This window comes from Aspergillus chevalieri, chromosome 7 (assembly GCF_016861735.1).
Source record: "Aspergillus chevalieri M1 DNA, chromosome 7, nearly complete sequence".
Taxonomy (NCBI): domain Eukaryota; kingdom Fungi; phylum Ascomycota; class Eurotiomycetes; order Eurotiales; family Aspergillaceae; genus Aspergillus; species Aspergillus chevalieri.
Genome location: NC_057368.1, coordinates 850,652 through 870,062, shown reverse-complemented (window position 1 = coordinate 870,062; position 19,411 = coordinate 850,652). Strand labels below are relative to the sequence as shown.

Here is a 19,411-nt window from a genome sequence, read left to right as displayed (position 1 = left end):
AGCACCAGCCCGTACACATAGCTGGCATGGTCGTTGTTGATCACACTGCAATAAGCGAGACAGGATGTTTGTTTAGCTTTCACGTCTGGGCTCGTTCATGATAATGACCATGATAATGACAGTAGATAGCATACCCCCAGCTTGCGTTGCCGGCATCTCTGACAAGCCAATGAGACTTTCTGGCGCTTCCGTGGCCGGTCCATCGTTGAATATGGTCCGTACTGAGAGAAAGCGTCTCCGATGGACTTTCGCGGAGGTGTGGCAGATGCGACGGACTTAGGTAATCTGCCCAATGACGTCACGCGTCGATGTAGTTATACAACAGTTTAGTATATTATCATGCTACTGCGGCGCCCTGATGGCAGTTACAAGGAATTGATTTTCCAGCAACATGATTCACACAATGAATGCCGTCGGTAAGTTCTTTAGCTTTGAGATCATTCGACAACTTTTACTGACAACCCCTGCGACTGACTAGTCGTCCAAGGCGGCAAAGGCCCAGCTGATTCGATGTCTATACAGCAAATACCCAAGCCTGTACCCTGTACTGGACAGGCTCTGGTCAAGATTAAGGCGTTCGGTCTAAACCGTATGGATTTGCTACAGAGGGAGGGCTTATACCCTCTGCCGCCACAGGCACCTGAGACACTGGGAGTCGAGTTCTCTGGCACCATCGAGGCATTGGGCCCAGATACGAAATGCGATTTCCAAATTGGCGATCCGACATTTGGACTTGCCTATGGAGGTTCTGTCATAATTTTAATCCGCCACTTTGGACTCTATGTTGACGTAACCCAGGGGCTTATGCTGAATACATTGCTGTCTCGACCGACATGCTAATCCATAAGCCTGCGGCGCTCTCGTGGGAAGAAGCTGCAGGTGTTCCTGAAGTGAGAAATCTCCAACTATGCTCGAAATGTAAATATCGCTGTTGCTGACTTGAAAAGACCTGGATCACAGCCTCACAGGCGCTCCTTCTCATCGGAAACTTTGTGCCTGGCCAGTCGGTGCTATGGCATGCTGGTGCCTCGTCTGTGTCTATTTCTGGAATCCAGCTTGCTAAAGCGAAAGGAGCCAAAGCTATCTATGCAACGGTCGGCTCGCAGGAAAAAGTAGATTTCCTTGTTAAGGAACTTGGCGTTACAGCTGCATTCATATACAAAACCCAGGACTGGGCCTCCGAGCTCAAGCAGGCAACAAACGGCGAGGGTGCTAACATTATTGTTGACTTCGTTGGTGCCAGCCATTTCCAGGGCAACCTCAATGCTGCCGCATATGACGGTCGTGTTGTACTGTTGGCTTTGATGGGTGGGGCAAAGCTGCCAGACAATGTGGACATATCTGCACTGCTATCAAAAGGGTCCGCCTAGAAGGCAGTACTCTTCGAAGCCGGGGACTCGAGTATCAGCAGAAACTGAGAGACATCCTGGTAGAGCATGCTCTTCCAAAATTTGAGGATGGGACTTTCAAGATATTTGTTGAGAAGGTCTTCCCATTTGGCAAGATTGTAGATGCCCATAAGCTGTTGGAGAGAAACACGACTAAGGGCAAATTAATTTGTGTCATTGAGTGAGCTTTTTGCAGTGTAATGTTTTCAAGTATTTTGCCATTGATACTCTGAAATGAAATACCGACTGTTAGAGATGTAGGGTTGAGACAGCGTGATGAGCGCACTGCGGACTAATATGTGGCATTCCATAAGAGAGAACTAATCGCTGGTATGCGGAAGTTCGCCCACCAGCATCGTGAAGGGTCTTCATGATGGTCACATGGCTGGTACTAACTCAAAACACATACTAAAATCAATATTTTACACCTTGATATCTCAACAGTCGTGGCTTATTATAAGGTTTTACGATATCCGAGTGCTAATTAGATTATATTAAGCATGTCTATTATGTCGAGAGATATTTTAGGGTACATAAATTCAAGATGTATATCCACATCGCTCAACCATAGCATATTTTTGATAATGCAAGTAAATAACTATTGACTCTCAGTCTCAGTTAAGTTATCATGTTCCTTGTGCGAAGGAACACCATCATACTGAAAATCAAGTCAAACTAAGTTTTCGTTGTTGATATACTGAATCGCATTCACTATGGTGTTTTGAGGTGGCCCTCGGTTGGGTGGCCCACTCGCTTGTGAGCTACGTTATTTGCATGAATGAATAATCAATGCATAATGATGCACAAGTCCGCATTGTGCAGCAATTCCGCATTGCGGAGGCCGCACGGTTCTAACACCGACTAAATTTCGCTATTTACTCTTTTATTCGGTCGACATGACACAATGCATGAGGTCACGTATACAAGAGCCTTAGCTAGTGTAGAGTAGCATCATCTAGGGGAGCAGAATGATAATAATTTGCGAAGAAGGAATGATTTACAATGGCTCACATATAAGCGGAGCGGCTAATTTTTCAAAGTCCGTCGGACTTGATTCCAACCTCCGACGGAGTCGTGGGAGCTACGGACGCAACGCCATAATCGACGTATGATGCTATCCACTGAAACTTTAAATGCATCGGTCGACTATAAAGAGTCCCTAGACGAGCGAGTTGTTCGGTTTCCAATTGCAAACGACAACATTCTCGCTTGAACAATCAATCATCATTTTTCTTTGATCAAATCAGCAAACACTACTATGGCTCCCTCTCAAAAGGCCCTTATCGCAATCACTTCGGCGCATGCTCCACTCTATCCCGACGGCAAGGAGACAGGTATTTTCCATATTCCGGCATATACCCTGCTAAATATGTGGTAGCCGGAAACTGACAACATTGATTAAGGTCTCTTCATTACGGAAGCTTTGCATCCGTTTGAGGTATTCCGAAAAGCAGGCTTCGAGGTCGACCTTGTCTCCGAGACAGGTAGCTACCAACCGGACTGGCTGTCGCAGCAGAAAGACTGGCTGTCCGACCAGGATCGAGCTGTCCATGAGGATCACAACAGTGAATTTCGTTCCAAACTGGATAAATTGCTAAAACCCAATGATGTCAATCCAGCCAACGTAGGTTGAATCAAGTTGTCTTCCTTAGATAGCAATGATCACTGACTGTTTTGGAATCTGTTAGTACGGGTTGTTCTTTGCCTCTGCTGGCCACGCATCTTTGATCGATTACCCTAGTGCCAAAGGACTGCAGGCTATTGCAGCTAGGATATACACCATTGGTGGCATCGTGTCGGCCGTGTATGAGAGCACCTAGTATTCTTTCTGATCATCCTAGCTAACTGAGCAATGATTTCAGATGCCACGGAGGTGCAATCTTCCCGGGAGTTATTGATCCTAGCACCGGAAAATCAGTTATTGCTGATCGCAAGGTCACCGGCTTCACCACCCGAGGTGAAGAAGAGGAGGGTGTTCTTGATACAATCAAGAGCTGGAACCGACCCACTATCGAGGCGTCCGCTGCTGATTCAGGAGCGACATGTAAGTTCATTGTCTCCGTTATTATTGGATTCCTCTGATTATGCTATTTGCAGATGTTTCGCCAGCTGGACCTTGGGATGCATTTACCATTACTGATGGTCGCATTGTCACGGGAGCAAACCCTGCGAGCGCGCATGTTACTGCTGAGGCTGCGGTTAAGGCGTTTAACAACCTTTGAGTAATCTTTCTCGTAAATGTATTGTAAGAATCTCTTTAATCTGAGATATGTCATGCACAAGTCGCACATTGAATTTCCTAAATTGACCACGTATGTATGTATGTATGTATTCAAGTTTTAAGGTCCATGTGGAGCCCCTTAGGCTATGAAAGACTGCAGGTAACTAGCTACATTTTTGTACATTCAGTTCCTTTTCACGTCTTGACCGTTTCTATCCTTTTCTAGACCTCGGCACCGCCCGCATTGGGCCGACCGGAGCATCTCAGCTCGGTAGGTGAGATATTCGCAGATTCTCTGTAATCCCTATCGGCATCCGCACGCGTATGATTCATGGCGGAACGTAGAATTCGTTGCAGGTGAGGATACTGGTGTTCCTAGAGCCCGTCAGCTAGAACATAATTTGACTTGGGGTTCACAGTTCTTTTTACCAAAAGCTCATTAGGGAGTGGCCATTGTCTTCCCTCCTCCACAGAATTATAAGTGTCGCGCGTGGATGGTCAATAATGAGACGTTTGCTCCACATGTAGTAGTTCTTTTGGTAAAAGACACGCGTTGTTGCCTGCCAGGATCAGGACCCCCCATTCTGTTTCTTATGCTACTGCGAGAAATTTTTTTTGACTGGCTGGCACGCTTGTGTGTGACTGCATGAAAGCTAATGGTCTTGGGATGCTTTATACCTGCACTAGTAGCGCTGGAGAGATGAGCGGGGAAGGAAATAGAGGATCGCTAGATTCTACTGAAAATACCCACAGCCAGTTAATTTTTGTGCAACTTTTGACTGTGACGGCTCACATATGATAGCTCACATGGTGGTTCAACACTACGGCAATGGATGATACATCACAAACACCATCCAGTCATGTCGCCAACAATCCTCTTAAAACCTCTTCATGACCTGGATAGATTTCCTCTTCTTCTTTCTTCTCCAGATTCGATATTCTCGTCGATGGCTACAATAGTTTAGATAGGAATTCAGTTCGTTATTATTTACTATTCCGAGCCCGTGACATAATATCGAATCTGCCTTTTTCTTTTCACACATCTACTTCATTGGTTCGATCCAGAGATCGTAGAGCCATAGTAGTGTGCCCCTCCGACCGACCGATAGATACCGATACCGATACAACGAACCCAGCAGGCATGCCTCGCCCAAGAAACACCGTTGCCTCTACCAGAGCCAACCGAAACGAAACGAACAATGATGATACCAACCGAAATGAAGCGAATACCAATACTGAACGAGAGAACCGACAGAACCCCATCCTTATTGATGGAGATGAGAATGAAGAACAACGCATGATGACCTTGGAGGAGTTCTTGCAATATGCCTCTGAGGAGCCAGAATGGTTGTATGAGAAGCTCCAAGCAACTCATCAACGATATGATGACAGTCTTGATGACCATAAGGTCCGGCTTGCTGAAGAAGAGCTCCGAGGACAAACCAAGGATGGAGAAATTGCGCTTCTGCGCCGTGAAACAGAAGAGATGAAGGGACAACTCCAAGATATCAAGAAGCAACTTACTGATGTGACTGCTGAACGTGACGCATTTGGGAGCCAAATTGCCCGACTGGTGATGGACAGTGCCAGTGGCCGTCGAGCCTCTCCAATGCCCATCAACAGCAAATCCACCAAGATCCCAGATCCCCCAATGCTTACTGATGGAAAGGAGCCCCGATTTGAAGACTGGCTGCTCCTGATGTCTCAGAAGCTTACTGCTAATGCAGACCACTTTGACACTTCCCAACTTCGTATAGCATACGTGGCTAGTCGATGTGATGGTAAAGCTCGGAAACACATCACTCCACGCATGCGAGATGATGCAATAAACCCATACACCGACTCAAAGGATATGCTCAATCACCTGAAAACCATCTATGATGATCCGAACCGTGTTACCACTGCAAAGCACCAATTTCGACAGTTATACATGAAGAACAGCGACAAGTTTCATGACTTTTTCTCTGAGTTCCTTTACCTCGCAGCTGAAGCGGGCGTCGCTGAAGACGACTGGAAGGATGAGCTTTACACCAAATTGACGACCAAGCTCCAGGAGTTGTGCATCTCCAGTAGCATTGGTGATGGAACATTCCAGGAATTCTCTAGCGCTGTCTCCCAGACTGCAAGCCGACTTGAAGTTATCAACCACCAGGCTCAGAAGAATCGAACGTTCACTCCCAACAAGGATATGAGCAAGGGAACTAGTCGAACTGGGACCACCTTCAAGAAAGAACCGACCCCATCTCAGAGCACCAATTCTACCACCCCACGTATGGGTAATGCTGAGCGTGATCAATTGATGAAGGAAGGCCGTTGCTTCCATTGCCAAGAACATGGGCATCTTGCTCGCGACTGTTCCACCAAAACCCCAACCCCTGAACTGAAGGAACTTGAGCAGAAAGCACCTGAGAATGAACAGAATGATGATGCGGGAAAAGTCTAGCCCAGGAGAGAGTCTCCAACCTGGGGCTAGATGGTGTTGACCTAGGTGAATTGGATCTTAGCCAACTTATTGGAGGGAAAGGATTCAATGTGAATAGTCAGGTAGCTCACAATGAAATCAGTATCCCCCTGACTACCCTAGCCGACACTGGAGCAAATGGTTACCTCTTCATGGACACCCAACGAGCGACAGAACTAGTGAAATTCTTTGGAATCCCCACCCGACAACTCAATACACCGATTGGCACAAAAGGGTATGATGGACGAGCTGGCTCAACCATCACTGATGCTATTGTTTGCCACCTGCTTGTGGGCAAACGACGATTCCTGAACCAGCCCTTCCTGATTGCCGACTTGGGCCAACATGACATGATCATTGGACGGAAATGGTTCGACAGCCATGATGTCTAGTTGAATGTGAAACATAGAAAACTGGTTTGGCCAGAACAACGGAGCTGCTTGGATGACATCCAGAGCAAGCAGTATTTGGAGGCTCCAAAACAGATCCTGCAGCGTCCTAAGCCTGACCCTACCCACCAGGCTGATATGGAGCGACGTGATCGACGAATTGAGAAAGAAGAACAGAAGGAACAGTACCGAGTTCCTCGGAAGGAGGAAGCAGACCGGCGATCAGACATGGCCAAGATGTCACGCGCCCTACAGGGTCAGGAGATTAGCACCATCACTACCAATTCAAAGCCCCAAGGGAGGACAACAGACCGATCAGCAATCCAAATTGATATCGCAGCAATTGGAGCAGCACCATTCCAAAGACACCTGAAGAGAAAGGACACTGAGGTCTTCATTGCCAGCCTGTCTGAAATTGACCGCATCATTGAAGAAAAACGCGAGAAGGAACGCCAGAAGGAAGATCACAATGAGCAGGAATTGGTACAGCAACTACTGCCCAGACAGTACCAGGAATATGCAGATGTTTTCTCCAAGGCCGCCTCTGATGAGCTGCCCCCTCAACGGACGAATGACTACCGGATTGAACTGGAGGAAGGGAAGACTGCAGAGTCAGAAGTGGGATATAGCCCCCTGTATAAGCAGACTGCAGAGGAACTGGAGGCTGCACGAGACTACATTGTGGACAACCTCCACAAGGGATTTATTGGACCCAGTGCAGCCCCTTTTGCCTCACCTATCTTGATGGCACAGAAGCCAGGGGGTGGACTACGGTTTTGTGTTGACTATCGAAAGTTGAATGCCATTACCCGAAAAGATCGATACCCCATCCCATTGGTTGATGAGTTGATGGAGAGAACCAGTGGTGCAAAAATCTTTACAAAACTGGATATACGACAAGGATTTCACCGAATTCGACTTGACCCTAAATCTGAAGATTTGACCACCTTTCGTACACGTTATGGGACCTACAAATACCATGTGGTTCCTTTTGGACTCACCAATGGACCAGCTGCCTTCCAGCGATTCATCAATGACACCTTGATGGACTATTTGGATGATTTTGTTACTGCATTTGTGGATGATCTGCTCATCTATTCAAAGAATGCTATTGAACATGAGCTTCATGTGAAGAAGGTGCTTGAACAGCTACGCGCAGCAGGACTCCAAGCTAGTATCAAGAAGTGCGAGTTCCATGTTACTCGGACAAAGTATCTCGGATTTATTTTAACAACGGATGGCATTGAAGTAGACCCAGAGAAGACTGCTGTGATCTGCAACTGGGCAGTGCCAACCACTGTTCGAGGTGTGCAATCATTCCTTGGGTTCTGTAACTTCTATCGAAGATTCATCAAGAACTACAGCCGCATTGCTAAGCCACTGAACCACCTGACGAGGAAGGATGTGCCATTCACCTGGACTAATGTATGCCAGGAAGCTTTTGAGGAATTGAAAAAATATCTGACTGACGCCCCGATACTGCGACACTACCACCCTGAATTAGAGACGAAGCTGGAGACTGATGCATCAGATGGAGTGGTGGCTGGAGTACTCTCCCAGAAGCATGGAGACCTCTGGCACCCAGTTGCTTATTATTCAAAGAACATGTCTGATGCTGAGCGCAACTATGAGATCCATGACAAGGAAATGTTAGCTATCATCCGCGCACTGCAAGAATGGCGTGCTGAACTTGAAGGACTGCAACTCTGAGAACGCTTCAACATCTATACAGATCATCGAGCACTAGAATACTTTATGACAACAAAGAAGTTGACTGCACGGCAAGCCAGATGGGCTGAGTTCCTCTCCCGATTCTATTTCCTGATTCGATACCGACCTGGACGAGAGAATACCCTTGCAGATGCCCTTAGTCGACCAGTGACAGATATCCAGAAGAAGGATGAGTACCGTCACCAGATCTTGCTGAAGCCAGAGACTGTTGAAGCACCAATTCAGGTGAATGACCTGGAGCCAGCATTACAGGTAGTGGATCAGATACTCAAGGCCAACCGCAACTCTGCTACAGCAGAAGGATATCACAAGAAAGCTCAAGAGGGAAAGGATGACTGGACTCTCCAAGATGGCCTGCTACTGAAAGGAAACCGATTGTTTGTTCCTGATGATGACCCTGAACTCCGCACCCGACTGCTTGATGAAGTGCATGCACAAGTATCAACTGCACACCCAGGGAGAACAAAAACCCAACAGCTCATCAGAGCACAATACTACTGGCCAACCTGGAGACAAGATGCTGAAAGATATGTACGGAATTGCTCAAAATGTCAGAGAGCTGAGAACCCTCGAGATCATGTTCCAGGGCTTCTTCAACCTTTACCCATTGCTGAGCGCCCCTGGCAACATATATCTATGGACTTCCGTTCCTTTCCAGTTGACAAGAATGGATATGACGCTGCACTAGTGATAGTGGATCGATTTAGCAAGAGACCCATCAGCATTCCCTGCAAGAAGACTGCCACCTCTGAAGATGTTGCACGCATGTTCATCAAACATGTTTACCGGCATAGGGGGCCTCCATCAACTATCGTATCAGACCGTGGACCCCAATTTGTGTCAGCATTCTGGGATGAACTCTGCTGAATCCTTGGAGTTCAGCTGAAGCTATCAACAGCCTACCATGCTCAGACAGATGGACAGACAGAAATTGTGAATCAGCATATTGTCAACAGACTGAGACCCTTCATCAACCGCTACCAAGATAACTGGTCTGATTTGCTGCCAATGATCGACTTTGCTGCAGCAACATTACCATCTGAAACGACTGAAGCATCACCATTCCTTGTTGATTGTGGATATGAGCCTCGGACCTCATTTGATTGGATATCGATTGAAGGATCCCCTCCCAGAGATGAGAAGATTAGTCGACAATGAGCTCAAGGCACTGCCAAGAAAATGAAGAATATATGGACTGCAGTGGCGGAACAGATTAAGCATGCACAGGACCAACAGAGAAAACAAGCAGACCGACGACGTCGCCCTGTTGACTTTGACATAGGCGATAAGGTGTGGCTCTCCCTTCGCCATTACCAGACTGACCGACCAAACAAGAAGCTTGATAGCCAGATGGCTGGACCCTTCCCAATACTCGAACGGGTGGGTAACTCCTATCGATTAGAGCTCCCTGACCCAATGAAGATACACCCTGTGTTTTCACCAGACAAGCTCCGACGGGCAGCCAATGATCCCTTGCCCGGGCAGATGACCGAGCCTCCAGAACCGATTGTGGTGGCTGATGAACAGGAATGGGAAGTGGAAGAGGTGCTTGCCTCACGCCTATGTCGGCGTCGGTTGCAGTACCAGGTGAAATGGATAGGATTTGATGAGGACCGAACTTGGTATCCAGCCACCAACTTCAAAGGATCTCCACATCGAATACGTGACTACCATCAGAAGTACCCTGATCGCCCAGGACCACCATGTCGACTGCAGGAATGGCTCAAGGCCTGGGAGGAAGGAGTTGATGAGATTGAGGACCATCCTGATGATAACATGCCCACACAGAGTCTGGGGACAGACTCTGCCTAAGAAGGGGGGTTATGTGACGGCTCACATATGATAGCTCACATGGTGGTTCAACACTACGGCAATGGATGATACATCACAAACACCATCCAGTCATGTCGCCAACAATCCTCTTAAAACCTCTTCATGACCTGGATAGATTTCCTCTTCTTCTTTCTTCTCCAGATTCGATATTCTCGTCGATGGCTACAATAGTTTAGATAGGAATTCAGTTCGTTATTATCTACTATTCCGAGCCCGTGACATTGACCATGACTCGAAGTTTTGCGGCGCAGTTCCTCCCAACAGACTTCAATGGGGGGCCAGCAGTTCGGTTCAACTGTGATCCTGTTTGTGGATACCCCATTTCCCGTTTAGCGCTAATTCAATGCGTCTGTTTGGTTTCTTACCTAAATCAGTGAGTCCAATCAGTTATGGCAACCAACCAACACCAGCTTGCGTCCATGAGAAGGGTTACAAGCGGCAAACATAAAATTGATTCCGAAGTCAGCTGAGGTGACCATCAGTTTGTTCACTCAAAAGTACGAGTCGAGAACCTGCGACACTAAACAGTGTCGCAAGCTCAAAGGATTTTTCATTATCCTGGTGCTAAATAAAGAGGAAAGTGTTATTATTAGAAGACGCCACTGCAAGTGTACATCCTTCTGCTGTTCTTTCTCGAAAATGAGGTGGAATTCCCACAATAACAAAGCGCCGTGTCAATTGAGAATCCATAACCTATGCCGAAGATTACATCCCCATACTTTTCTAAGCCGCCGCAAGAAAGCGGTACGGCCGCTTGAGGTTGAGATTTCTATACTTGTAGGCGGCAATGGTGGCACTTTGACAGATATACCAATGTTTGTCACTGACTGGGGAATGGGCCCGAAATAACAGTAAGTGGAGAATTTCTCAGTTGAAACTGTTTCTTGACCAATGAAGCAGAGAAATTTAACTTCATCTATTTCTTATCAAAACTGGTTCTGGTCGAATTTGGTATTGTTGACATGTCTATTCCACTATATTCTGTCCGCATAGAACTTTCATTGTCTTTCCCTCCTCAGCGTCGCTTGATTGGAGATGCATAAAATATATCAATCAAACCATCTTAAATCATTCCTCCGTTTTCACCACCACCCGATGAACGTCTCCAAAGACTAATATATCTTTGCTCAGAATCGCGGAGCCTCATAGTCACTTGAACAAGGGCATCTTCCAACAAGTGAAACACTCCGAAAACTTCTTCCCAGAAGTGTAGCAGGGCTTGCTTTGACTCCTTCTGCCACTGCAATTCAGCCCGCAGGTAGCTGGCCTCATATGCGAGTTCCTCAAGCTGTTGGCGAAGATCTGGAAATGCTCGTTTTGATTGCTGCAACCGGGAGGGAAGTCTTTCAAGGCTGGATGGCGTGCCACCACAGCGTAAAATTTCATGATCTGTGGGAGAGATTTCTTTTAAAATGGGCTCAAAGGAGCGGCGAAGAAACAATGGCGACTGCATTTTTCTCAGGACAACAACAAGGTCTGTTCTATGGCAATGCCAGAGCTAAGTTTTGAGGGATACCTTTGGGAAAGGTGCAATAAGTCTTTTAAGTCAGTGCAAACAATAGCAATGGTTGCGAACCTAAAGATTGTCGCAGACGAAGGATCATGAATGTAATGCCAGCCCAGAATGGCCATTGAGACTAAGGTCCAAGTTGCAAGCCACGTAGCTACGAAGCCTTGCAAGCAATTAAGCAAATGGTTATTCAAACAGGGAACATTGCCTGACTACAGTGCCTTGCACAACCGCCCTGCCCACCCAGAACACTTCAAGTTTATTTCCCAAGCCCTCAGTCAATTATACTAGTGCTTATACAGACAGTATGTAAATAAGGCCTCTTGGCAAGCTAAGAAACGTTTTGTAATTTCTAAAGAATTTCAGCTTGGGCTTACTATTCACGTAAGCTTTAATACATAGGTTTCTCGAAGCTTCGCCACAAGTCTACAGAACAGCATCTAAGGCACGTAATATGGGACTATCAATATAACTCCTGTCTTATCTTTTCTGATGGTCCCTCACTCGGCCATACCTCGACGCCCTTGTCATATAGGCAATATCTCTCCCAGCATGCATAGCCAAAGAATGCCGTACTAGCTTGTGACTAATACTGCCAGACTATACAGGATTCATGTCAATTGGATAGTAGGAATAGGATCAAGTACTGCGGTGCTAACTACAGCGAAAAGTCTGGCCAAGCCTTGAACCATAAGTCATTGTTGAATTTAGATAGAGTAAGAGGTTACAATTGCAAATCATCGTCCTTGAAAAAACTTCATGAATGCTCGCCGTTTGCTGCCTCTGACAGGCTTTGAATCTGATTCGATTTGATGAGCAGGATGAGTTTGCATTGGCAGGGGAAGAAGGGTGTCCGCTGAAGTTTGTTGTTTTTCTTTTTTGATAGGTGGCTCACTGCTGTTTCCCAGTCACCAAGGGCATCGAACGAGGATATAGTATCTGGATGGTCTGAGCCTAATAGTTTGTTGCGGAGATTTGCACATTTCTTGATAGGAGTTAAGGCATCTGGGATCTTTCCTAGTTGTTTCAAAGTATAGGCAAGATTGTGCATGCTGGCCAGAGTCAAGGGTGCTCTGGCCCCAGCACCTGTTTCTCAGTCTCTATCACTTGCATGAACAGCTCTTCTGCCTCCTTCCATCGTCCTTGATCCCGGTATGTTGATGCGAGGTTGTGCATGCTGGCCAGAGTGAAGGGATGCTCTGGCCCCAGCACCTGTTTCCAGGTTTCCATCAGCTGCACCTCTAGCTCTTCCGCCTCCTTCCACCGTCCTTGACTCTGGTATGTTGATGCAAGGTTGTGCATGCTGGCCAGAGTTGAGGGATGCTCTGGCCCCAGCACCTGTTCATAGATCCTCATCACCTGCACCTCCAGCTCTTCTGCCTCCTTCCATCGTCCTTGATTACAGTATGTCAATGCGAGGTTGGCCATGCTGGTCAGTGTATCAGGATGCTCTGGCCCCGGCACCTGTTTCTCAGTCTCTATCACTTGCACAAACAGCTCTTCTGCCTCCTTCCATTGTCCTTGATACCGGTATGTTGATGCGAGGTTGTGCATGCTGGCCAGAGTGGAGGGATGCTCTGGCCCGAGCATCTGTTTCCGGGTTTCCATCACCTGCACTATTAGCTCTACTGCCTCCTTCCATCGTCCTTGATCCTGGTATGTTGATGCGAGGTTGTGCATGCTGGCCAGAGTTGAGGGATGCTCTGGCCCCAGCACCTGTTTCCAGGTTTCCATCACCTGTACCTTTAGCTCTTCTGCCTCCTTCCATCGTCCTTGATCCTGGTATGTTGATGCGAGGTTGTGCATGCTGGCCAGAGTGTCAGGATGCTCTGGCCCCGGCACCTGTTTCTTAATTTCTACCACTTGCACAAACAGCTCTTCTGCCTCCTTCCATCGTCCTTGATCCCAGTATATTGATGCGAGGTTGTGCATACTGGTCAGAGTGGAGGGATGCTCTGGCCAGAGCACCTGTTTCTGGGTTTCCATCACCTGCACAAACAGCTCTTCTGCCTCCTTCCATCGTCCTTGATTCCGGTATGTTGATGCGAGGTTTTGCATGCTGGTCAGAGTGGAGGGATGCCCTGGCCTGAGCACCTGTTTTCGGGTCTTCATCACCCGCACAAACAGGTTTTCTGCTTCTTTGTACCTCCCATCGCTATCCAAGCAGGTCCCCACATTCTCTATGTAGTCAATATACTGCTCTTGATGCTCTTGAAACTCATTTGCCCCCAATAAAAACAGTGCATGGGGCAGATATTCCCTCCAAAGCTGTCGGTTGGTATGATCATTATGGGGGAAGGTCTCACTCAATCGGTCTGCTGTTTTTCTTATATAGAGTGTAAATTGATCCGCCTTTTTCATCCAGTTCCGAGTTGCCAGATGCACTAGGCGATGTAGAGTTATGGACCCGTTTCCAGATTGAATAGTAATGAAAGAGTAAGCACTTAGAAGCCCAAGAGCATCAACCATTTTCTTTTTTGATGTTGGCTGTGGAAGGAAGGATTCCGGAATATTGCGTGGATCAACACAAGCCATGCGTGATAGATAGTCAGAAGCAAGTTTATCAAGCTTCTGAATCTGATGAAAGGAGATTAGCCATGTCATCGCTACTGGGTTCTGTGTCACGGGCTCGGAATAGTAGATAATAACGAACTGAATTCCTATCTAAACTATTGTAGCCATCGACGAGAATATCGAATCTGGAGAAGAAAGAAGAAGAGGAAATCTATCCAGGTCATGAAGAGGTTTTAAGAGGATTGTTGGCGACATGACTGGATGGTGTTTGTGATGTATCATCCATTGCCGTAGTGTTGAACCACCATGTGAGCTATCATATGTGAGCCGTCACATTCTGGGTATCCTTGTAGCGTCCATCATCACCAAAATCCTCGCTTAGTAGCTCCACAACATCTGTCTCCTGTTCTTGAAGAAGCAGCAAGTAATCAGACACTCCTATTCCATTTTCGTTCATGTATGCTGCAGCTTGGGTAACAGCTAATGGAAGGAAGGTAAGCTGTTCAAGAAGGGTAATCATAGCATGGTGATTGTTAAGCAGGCTTTCTTGAATCAGTGATTTTTCCAGAAACTCCATGCCAGTCTTTTCATCGAGTTCGCGAACATGTATCACATCAGAGGATGCCAGTTTCACGGCTAACTTTCGATTGCGAGTGGTGAAGATAGTATGACCTTGGGAGTTATAAGGAAGGAAGTCCCTTAATGCTGAGCCTGTACTGCTGTCTTTCACCCACATGTCCAAATCATCTGCATTGTCAAAGATCAGAAGCCACTTCCCATCCATTTGGCTAAAGTAAGCCTTGATATGCTCTTTCATCTCTGCTGGCTTCACATCTTGGATCCCTATCACTTGTGCAATGGCCATACAGGCCTGTTCAACCGCCTCATATCTAGTACACGGGATCCAAAAAATTGAGCATTCAGGTTCCCTGTCTCGCATACGGTAGGCTAGCTCTAGAGCTACCTGGGTCTTCCCAACTCCTCCTAGCCCAGTAATGGCGAGCTTTTTTGGTCCATCAGGCATGGAAATCAAATCCTCTAATTTATGGATTTCATCCTGGCGGCCCACAAAACGTGGATTTCTTCCAAAGGGAATCATTAAGTGACGGTTTTTGCTCACATCTATAAAGCATAGTAAGATATCTGATATAAACTGACTTCTGTTGATAGGTAGTCCACTGACCTTCATGGTTTACCGGCCTCCAGTACTCCAAGAAAGCCTTTGCCGCTGAGGCTCCAGTTGCTGCTGCATATGCTTGCCATGCTTTGCTCTTGTGGCTGTCCGCATAGTCGCACACGCCTTTAATAACAACACATGGAGCATTATCCCACACTCCTGCCCCCTCCATCTCAAACCCAATGACCTCCTCCTTTCTGCTTATGGCATCACGGTCTTGTCCCGATTTCATCACTTTATCAGCAGAGCCAACCGTTCCAATATGTACAGAGATATTAGCTGCTTTGATTGGCTCTCGACGACGGATCACTTGATCATTATCACATCCAAGATCTTTGCAATTTGTCTCTAAGGCATCATGGCAAATACTATCCAGTACATTACTCTCTGAACAGCAGCATTTGACAGAAGAAGTCTCCCCATGATGCTTATGAAGATAGGAAGCCTTGAAAAGAACATCATCAACATCAGGATGTTGCCACCTTGTCCCTGCTTGCTGAAGCGTGTGAAGATATTGGAGTACCTGGTCCTGAAATTCAATGTGGGAATTATAAGCCTGAAGGCTCTTAAGGAGAGTCCGAATTTCTCGATCTGGCCTGCCAAGTGTGTCCTTGACACCAGTCTTTCGCTGGAAACCACCAGGGTATTGTCGGCCAAAGTCGTATTCCATCACGGTGTCACTGATGATAATATCACCAAGAAATATTTCATCATACTTTGGTGGTGGTGGAGCACCACCGCAGATGCCAACAACTAAAGCAAGCTGGATGCCAGTGTAGCTGACTTGTAGGCTTGAGGCAACACTTGCAGCGCTTTCTTTTCCCATGCCTGGCAAGTAGCACAAGACTGCATGGTGCTTGCCAATTCTTCCATTGATATACACATTTGCATCGCCTGGTTGCTTGCCATAGTGTTTGCCTAACCGATCGTACGTTTCATCGAAGAGGGCTTCGATGGCATCAGCCTCAAGGGGAAGGGCGCAGATAATTGCGATCGCAAAATCGTTTCGGCTTTTCGGGCGCATTTCAGCTAACAGTACGGGTTATCGAAAGTTTCAAAATGCAGGTTTACACAGGTTTTGCTGTGTCAATGACTAGATAGATGACGAAGCTATCAACGTCTGAAACTGGAGGGTAAACGGAGCTAAAGTCGCGGGAGACATGAGGCTGTTTGTCCACAGCCTTGTGATTGCACCCACCAACCACATGGCTGCAATAGCCGCCCATGGAGGGGTAATGCATGAGGCCAGCATCATGCTGTTTACTGAAGCAGCCAATGATGGATGTAGATAACTATATGTCTTTCTAAGAGGCTGACTGGTACGAATGGGGGATTTTGAGCTTGTCTGCAAATTGACAGTCTCATCTCGCTAGCGTTGTACCTTTCTAATTGGTAGCGTGTGGGAAGAAGCCAAAACATGACTCTGCTGTTGTACTTGTTTGCACCGAACCCTGACACGTGTTTGACTCATCAGACGAAGCTTCTAGAATCTGTATGGTCTTTGGGTGTCCTGTAAGTCTAGGAGTAATGTTTATCGAAATTAACGACAGGGCGAGCCAGTGCCTGTCAAGAAGCGTTAATTACATACTAAATGTATATGTACTAACTTAGTAGAAGTAGGTTAGGGTGTGGGAAACAATCTGGAAGAGTTTTGAGTGGGTAGGGCGGTTGTGCAACGCAATGTATTCCATTCATGATTTATGATCCAATTGCTTGTTTTCTAAATGAGAGCTCCTTATATCTTCCTGATTTCAACGCTAGGCCTGGAATCTGTGTTTATCTCACGCAAGGTCTCTTTATCGTCTCCAATCAAAATTCCCTGACATGGAGAATCCGGGACTTCATTACTCTGGTAACCACTGATACCACAGGCTGAACAACAACCAGGAGAATCGCCCCCGCATGTTTCATCCAAGGCCATTTGCAGACCCGTGATTGTTCTTTCCCGCATCTGTAGCGTATTTTGCAGGGTAGAAATTAGTTCACCTTGCCACTGGTTTTCAAGGAGAATATCATCAGTATTGAATGCCCTTGACTGATTCCCATCATCTGGAGCCAATGAACGCAGCAACGTCTCATTGACTGATTTTTGGCTTGCAACACTAGACTCCAACTCTTGTATCTTGAGGCTTGCAATCACGAGATCTCGGTGCAGTATTCGTTGGTTTTCCGGATAATGGACTCCAACCAGGTGCAGCGATCTGAAATCTGTCGGTTTGTAGCCTGCTCCTCACGAATTCTGGACTCCAATAGCCCTTGATATTGTCGTGATCTGTTTTCCTGCTCGGAGGTAGTCTTCATCAATCGAGAGATGGCTTGATAGTCGTCATTTCTCGGAGGTGGAATCTTTACTAGTAAGAATCTGGACATACATCAAGAGAAGTCAACCTTACCTGGAAGGTAGCCATAATGCAATATTGTCAGATTCAGTTCAGGATAGCTTTCTCTGTTCCTTTTCATTCCGACTTATTTGAAGAAAAGTGCTTGATATCTATACATGTAAAATTTGGAAGAATAGGTTGCACAGCCAAAATTGCCGTACTCAATTGCTAGAGCAAAAAGTTGGGTATTCTCATGTCAGTGAAGAGAAGAAACCAGTGTTCCATTGAGCCGCAATTGCCGTGCCTGAATGGTTGTGCAGCCGTTTTGGTAAGGCCGTGTGGAGGAACTCCACTTGAAACATCTTATCTGTGGTAAAGAGCATGCGCTTATAATGTAGAAGTTTTATGTCATAGAGAATGCAATTTAAATGCATTTATGATCGAAGGTCAACTAACAGGAAACTTCAGACTAGCCGACCAAAGTGTCTACTTGGAATGATGCGTAAAGGCTGCAAGGACCAGACTATCAATTTGACTACTGTTTAGTTGAACTGGGCGTTACCATCTCGCTGCAGGTCAATGAACCTTTGATAGTGGAACAGCGGAAAAGCCAGGAACAGGGGTGATGTACGAGAACACTAGGTCCGAGAAACGCCGCATGGAGACGGATGATCATCCGTGACATCCGAAACTGTCAACGTGTACTTGAGCCAAGGGAGAGTGGTTATTGGCTGGCTGACCAGCTAGACCCACAACAGCGCGTATGCCGGACTTATAAATTAATTCCGCAATAAATGAACAGACCAATTGGGAAAGGCTAAAGTTATCCGAAGCGCATAGTGGAGCCTTTCATCCAAGCGTCATAAGCCAACTTCCTTGGCATACAAAGTACCTCTTTCCTAAGTGGGGAAATCGATTCGACCAGAAATGTAAAAATACGAACCACACCATGACTTAACGAGACAGACAGATTATCGTCAACAGCAACAATTAAGATCCATCGGGCACCGTCACGGATTGTTCTGGGTCCATTATTCATAAGGCGCACATAGACCGTGTTTCAGATACTTAAGAATTGGCCATGCTAGCACCTCACAACAATCCCATGGTGAGCTACAACATTCGAAACCAAAAGGTATTGCAGGAGCAAAAATTGCCACGCTCTACTTGACTAGTTCCAGCCAGTATTACAACGCTGGAAAAGCTCCTCAGTAAGGTGACCCGAGCAGACATACGGCAGCAGAGCCTGTGATGTATAGGCGTATAAAACAGGTGTAACGTCCAGGAAAATTTCTGGGGTACTGTTCTCGGACCTGGGATTCAGTTGGCATAGATAAGCGTCGACAATTTTCAATGCTACCGTTGTAGAAGATCACCAAGCATACTCACAATATGTTGCCAGGCGAGAAAATCGCTTGGCTTGATGTAGGTGTTAGTGAGGGTCCTATATTTACACTATTGGACCATGGCCGCCTGGAGCGCGTTATTGCTGAGTTGGATGAACCTGGGAGCCAATGCCCAGCGTTGTGTGTGCTCCTAGGGACCAAATGGAAAGATACCAGCCTTCAGCAATTGTACCCTCATAACAACATCAAGAGGCATGGCTCAGAGGCAGCTGTCAGGCTCCGCCCTGATGTAGGATCGTGGGGAATGTCTCGACTGATCCTTTTAGCCAGCGGAGATCTGAGCTGCAAACCTTACCCACGCTCCAGCATGAGAAACCATATCAAGGAGGAACTCTCAATCATGTGGGACATACCGTCAGCTAAAACTGTTCTACACGCTGTCTGGGCCCGCCTGGTATTCCTATTTGCAGACGTCATCTGCATCTTTGCTGACGACTTTCCTGATTTCTCCCGTGTTGCT

General features: G+C 46.7%; 8 protein-coding genes across 8 annotated transcripts; 4 read left to right on the top strand and 4 right to left on the bottom strand.

Annotated features, from left to right (window-relative positions):
- Positions 1-403: 403 nt before the first annotated feature.
- Positions 404-1,370, top strand: ACHE_70274A (uncharacterized protein; the record flags this gene model as incomplete). The annotated part of the gene is made up of 4 exons (XM_043282589.1): positions 404-416; positions 479-745; positions 799-890; positions 948-1,370. 4 exons carry the CDS (start codon positions 404-406, stop codon positions 1,368-1,370), a joined length of 795 nt encoding a protein of 264 aa, XP_043139953.1.
- Positions 1,371-2,646: 1,276 nt separating this feature from the next.
- Positions 2,647-3,610, top strand: ACHE_70273A (uncharacterized protein; the record flags this gene model as incomplete). The annotated part of the gene is made up of 5 exons (XM_043282588.1): positions 2,647-2,722; positions 2,792-3,012; positions 3,077-3,192; positions 3,251-3,432; positions 3,486-3,610. The coding sequence occupies 5 exons, from the start codon at positions 2,647-2,649 to the stop codon at positions 3,608-3,610; spliced, it is 720 nt and encodes a 239-aa protein (XP_043139952.1).
- Positions 3,611-4,750: 1,140 nt separating this feature from the next.
- Positions 4,751-6,052, top strand: ACHE_70272A (uncharacterized protein; the record flags this gene model as incomplete). Its single annotated transcript, XM_043282587.1, has 1 exon — positions 4,751-6,052. The coding sequence occupies one exon, from the start codon at positions 4,751-4,753 to the stop codon at positions 6,050-6,052; it is 1,302 nt and encodes a 433-aa protein (XP_043139951.1).
- Positions 6,053-8,214: 2,162 nt separating this feature from the next.
- On the top strand, positions 8,215-9,057 carry ACHE_70271A (uncharacterized protein; the record flags this gene model as incomplete). Its single annotated transcript, XM_043282585.1, has 1 exon — positions 8,215-9,057. The coding sequence occupies one exon, from the start codon at positions 8,215-8,217 to the stop codon at positions 9,055-9,057; it is 843 nt and encodes a 280-aa protein (XP_043139950.1).
- A 2,029-nt stretch (positions 9,058-11,086) lies between these two features.
- On the bottom strand, positions 11,087-11,476 carry ACHE_70270S (uncharacterized protein; the record flags this gene model as incomplete). The annotated part of the gene is made up of 1 exon (XM_043282584.1): positions 11,087-11,476. One exon carries the CDS (start codon positions 11,474-11,476, stop codon positions 11,087-11,089), a length of 390 nt encoding a protein of 129 aa, XP_043139949.1.
- A 1,119-nt stretch (positions 11,477-12,595) lies between these two features.
- Positions 12,596-13,591, bottom strand: ACHE_70269S (uncharacterized protein; the record flags this gene model as incomplete). The annotated part of the gene is made up of 1 exon (XM_043282583.1): positions 12,596-13,591. The coding sequence occupies one exon, from the start codon at positions 13,589-13,591 to the stop codon at positions 12,596-12,598; it is 996 nt and encodes a 331-aa protein (XP_043139948.1).
- A 772-nt stretch (positions 13,592-14,363) lies between these two features.
- Positions 14,364-16,248, bottom strand: ACHE_70268S (Pfs, NB-ARC and TPR domain protein; the record flags this gene model as incomplete). Its single annotated transcript, XM_043282582.1, has 2 exons — positions 14,364-15,169; positions 15,231-16,248. 2 exons carry the CDS (start codon positions 16,246-16,248, stop codon positions 14,364-14,366), a joined length of 1,824 nt encoding a protein of 607 aa, XP_043139947.1.
- A 1,112-nt stretch (positions 16,249-17,360) lies between these two features.
- ACHE_70267S (uncharacterized protein) lies at positions 17,361-17,632 on the bottom strand (the record flags this gene model as incomplete). The annotated part of the gene is made up of 2 exons (XM_043282581.1): positions 17,361-17,570; positions 17,618-17,632. 2 exons carry the CDS (start codon positions 17,630-17,632, stop codon positions 17,361-17,363), a joined length of 225 nt encoding a protein of 74 aa, XP_043139946.1.
- Positions 17,633-19,411: the final 1,779 nt, after the last annotated feature.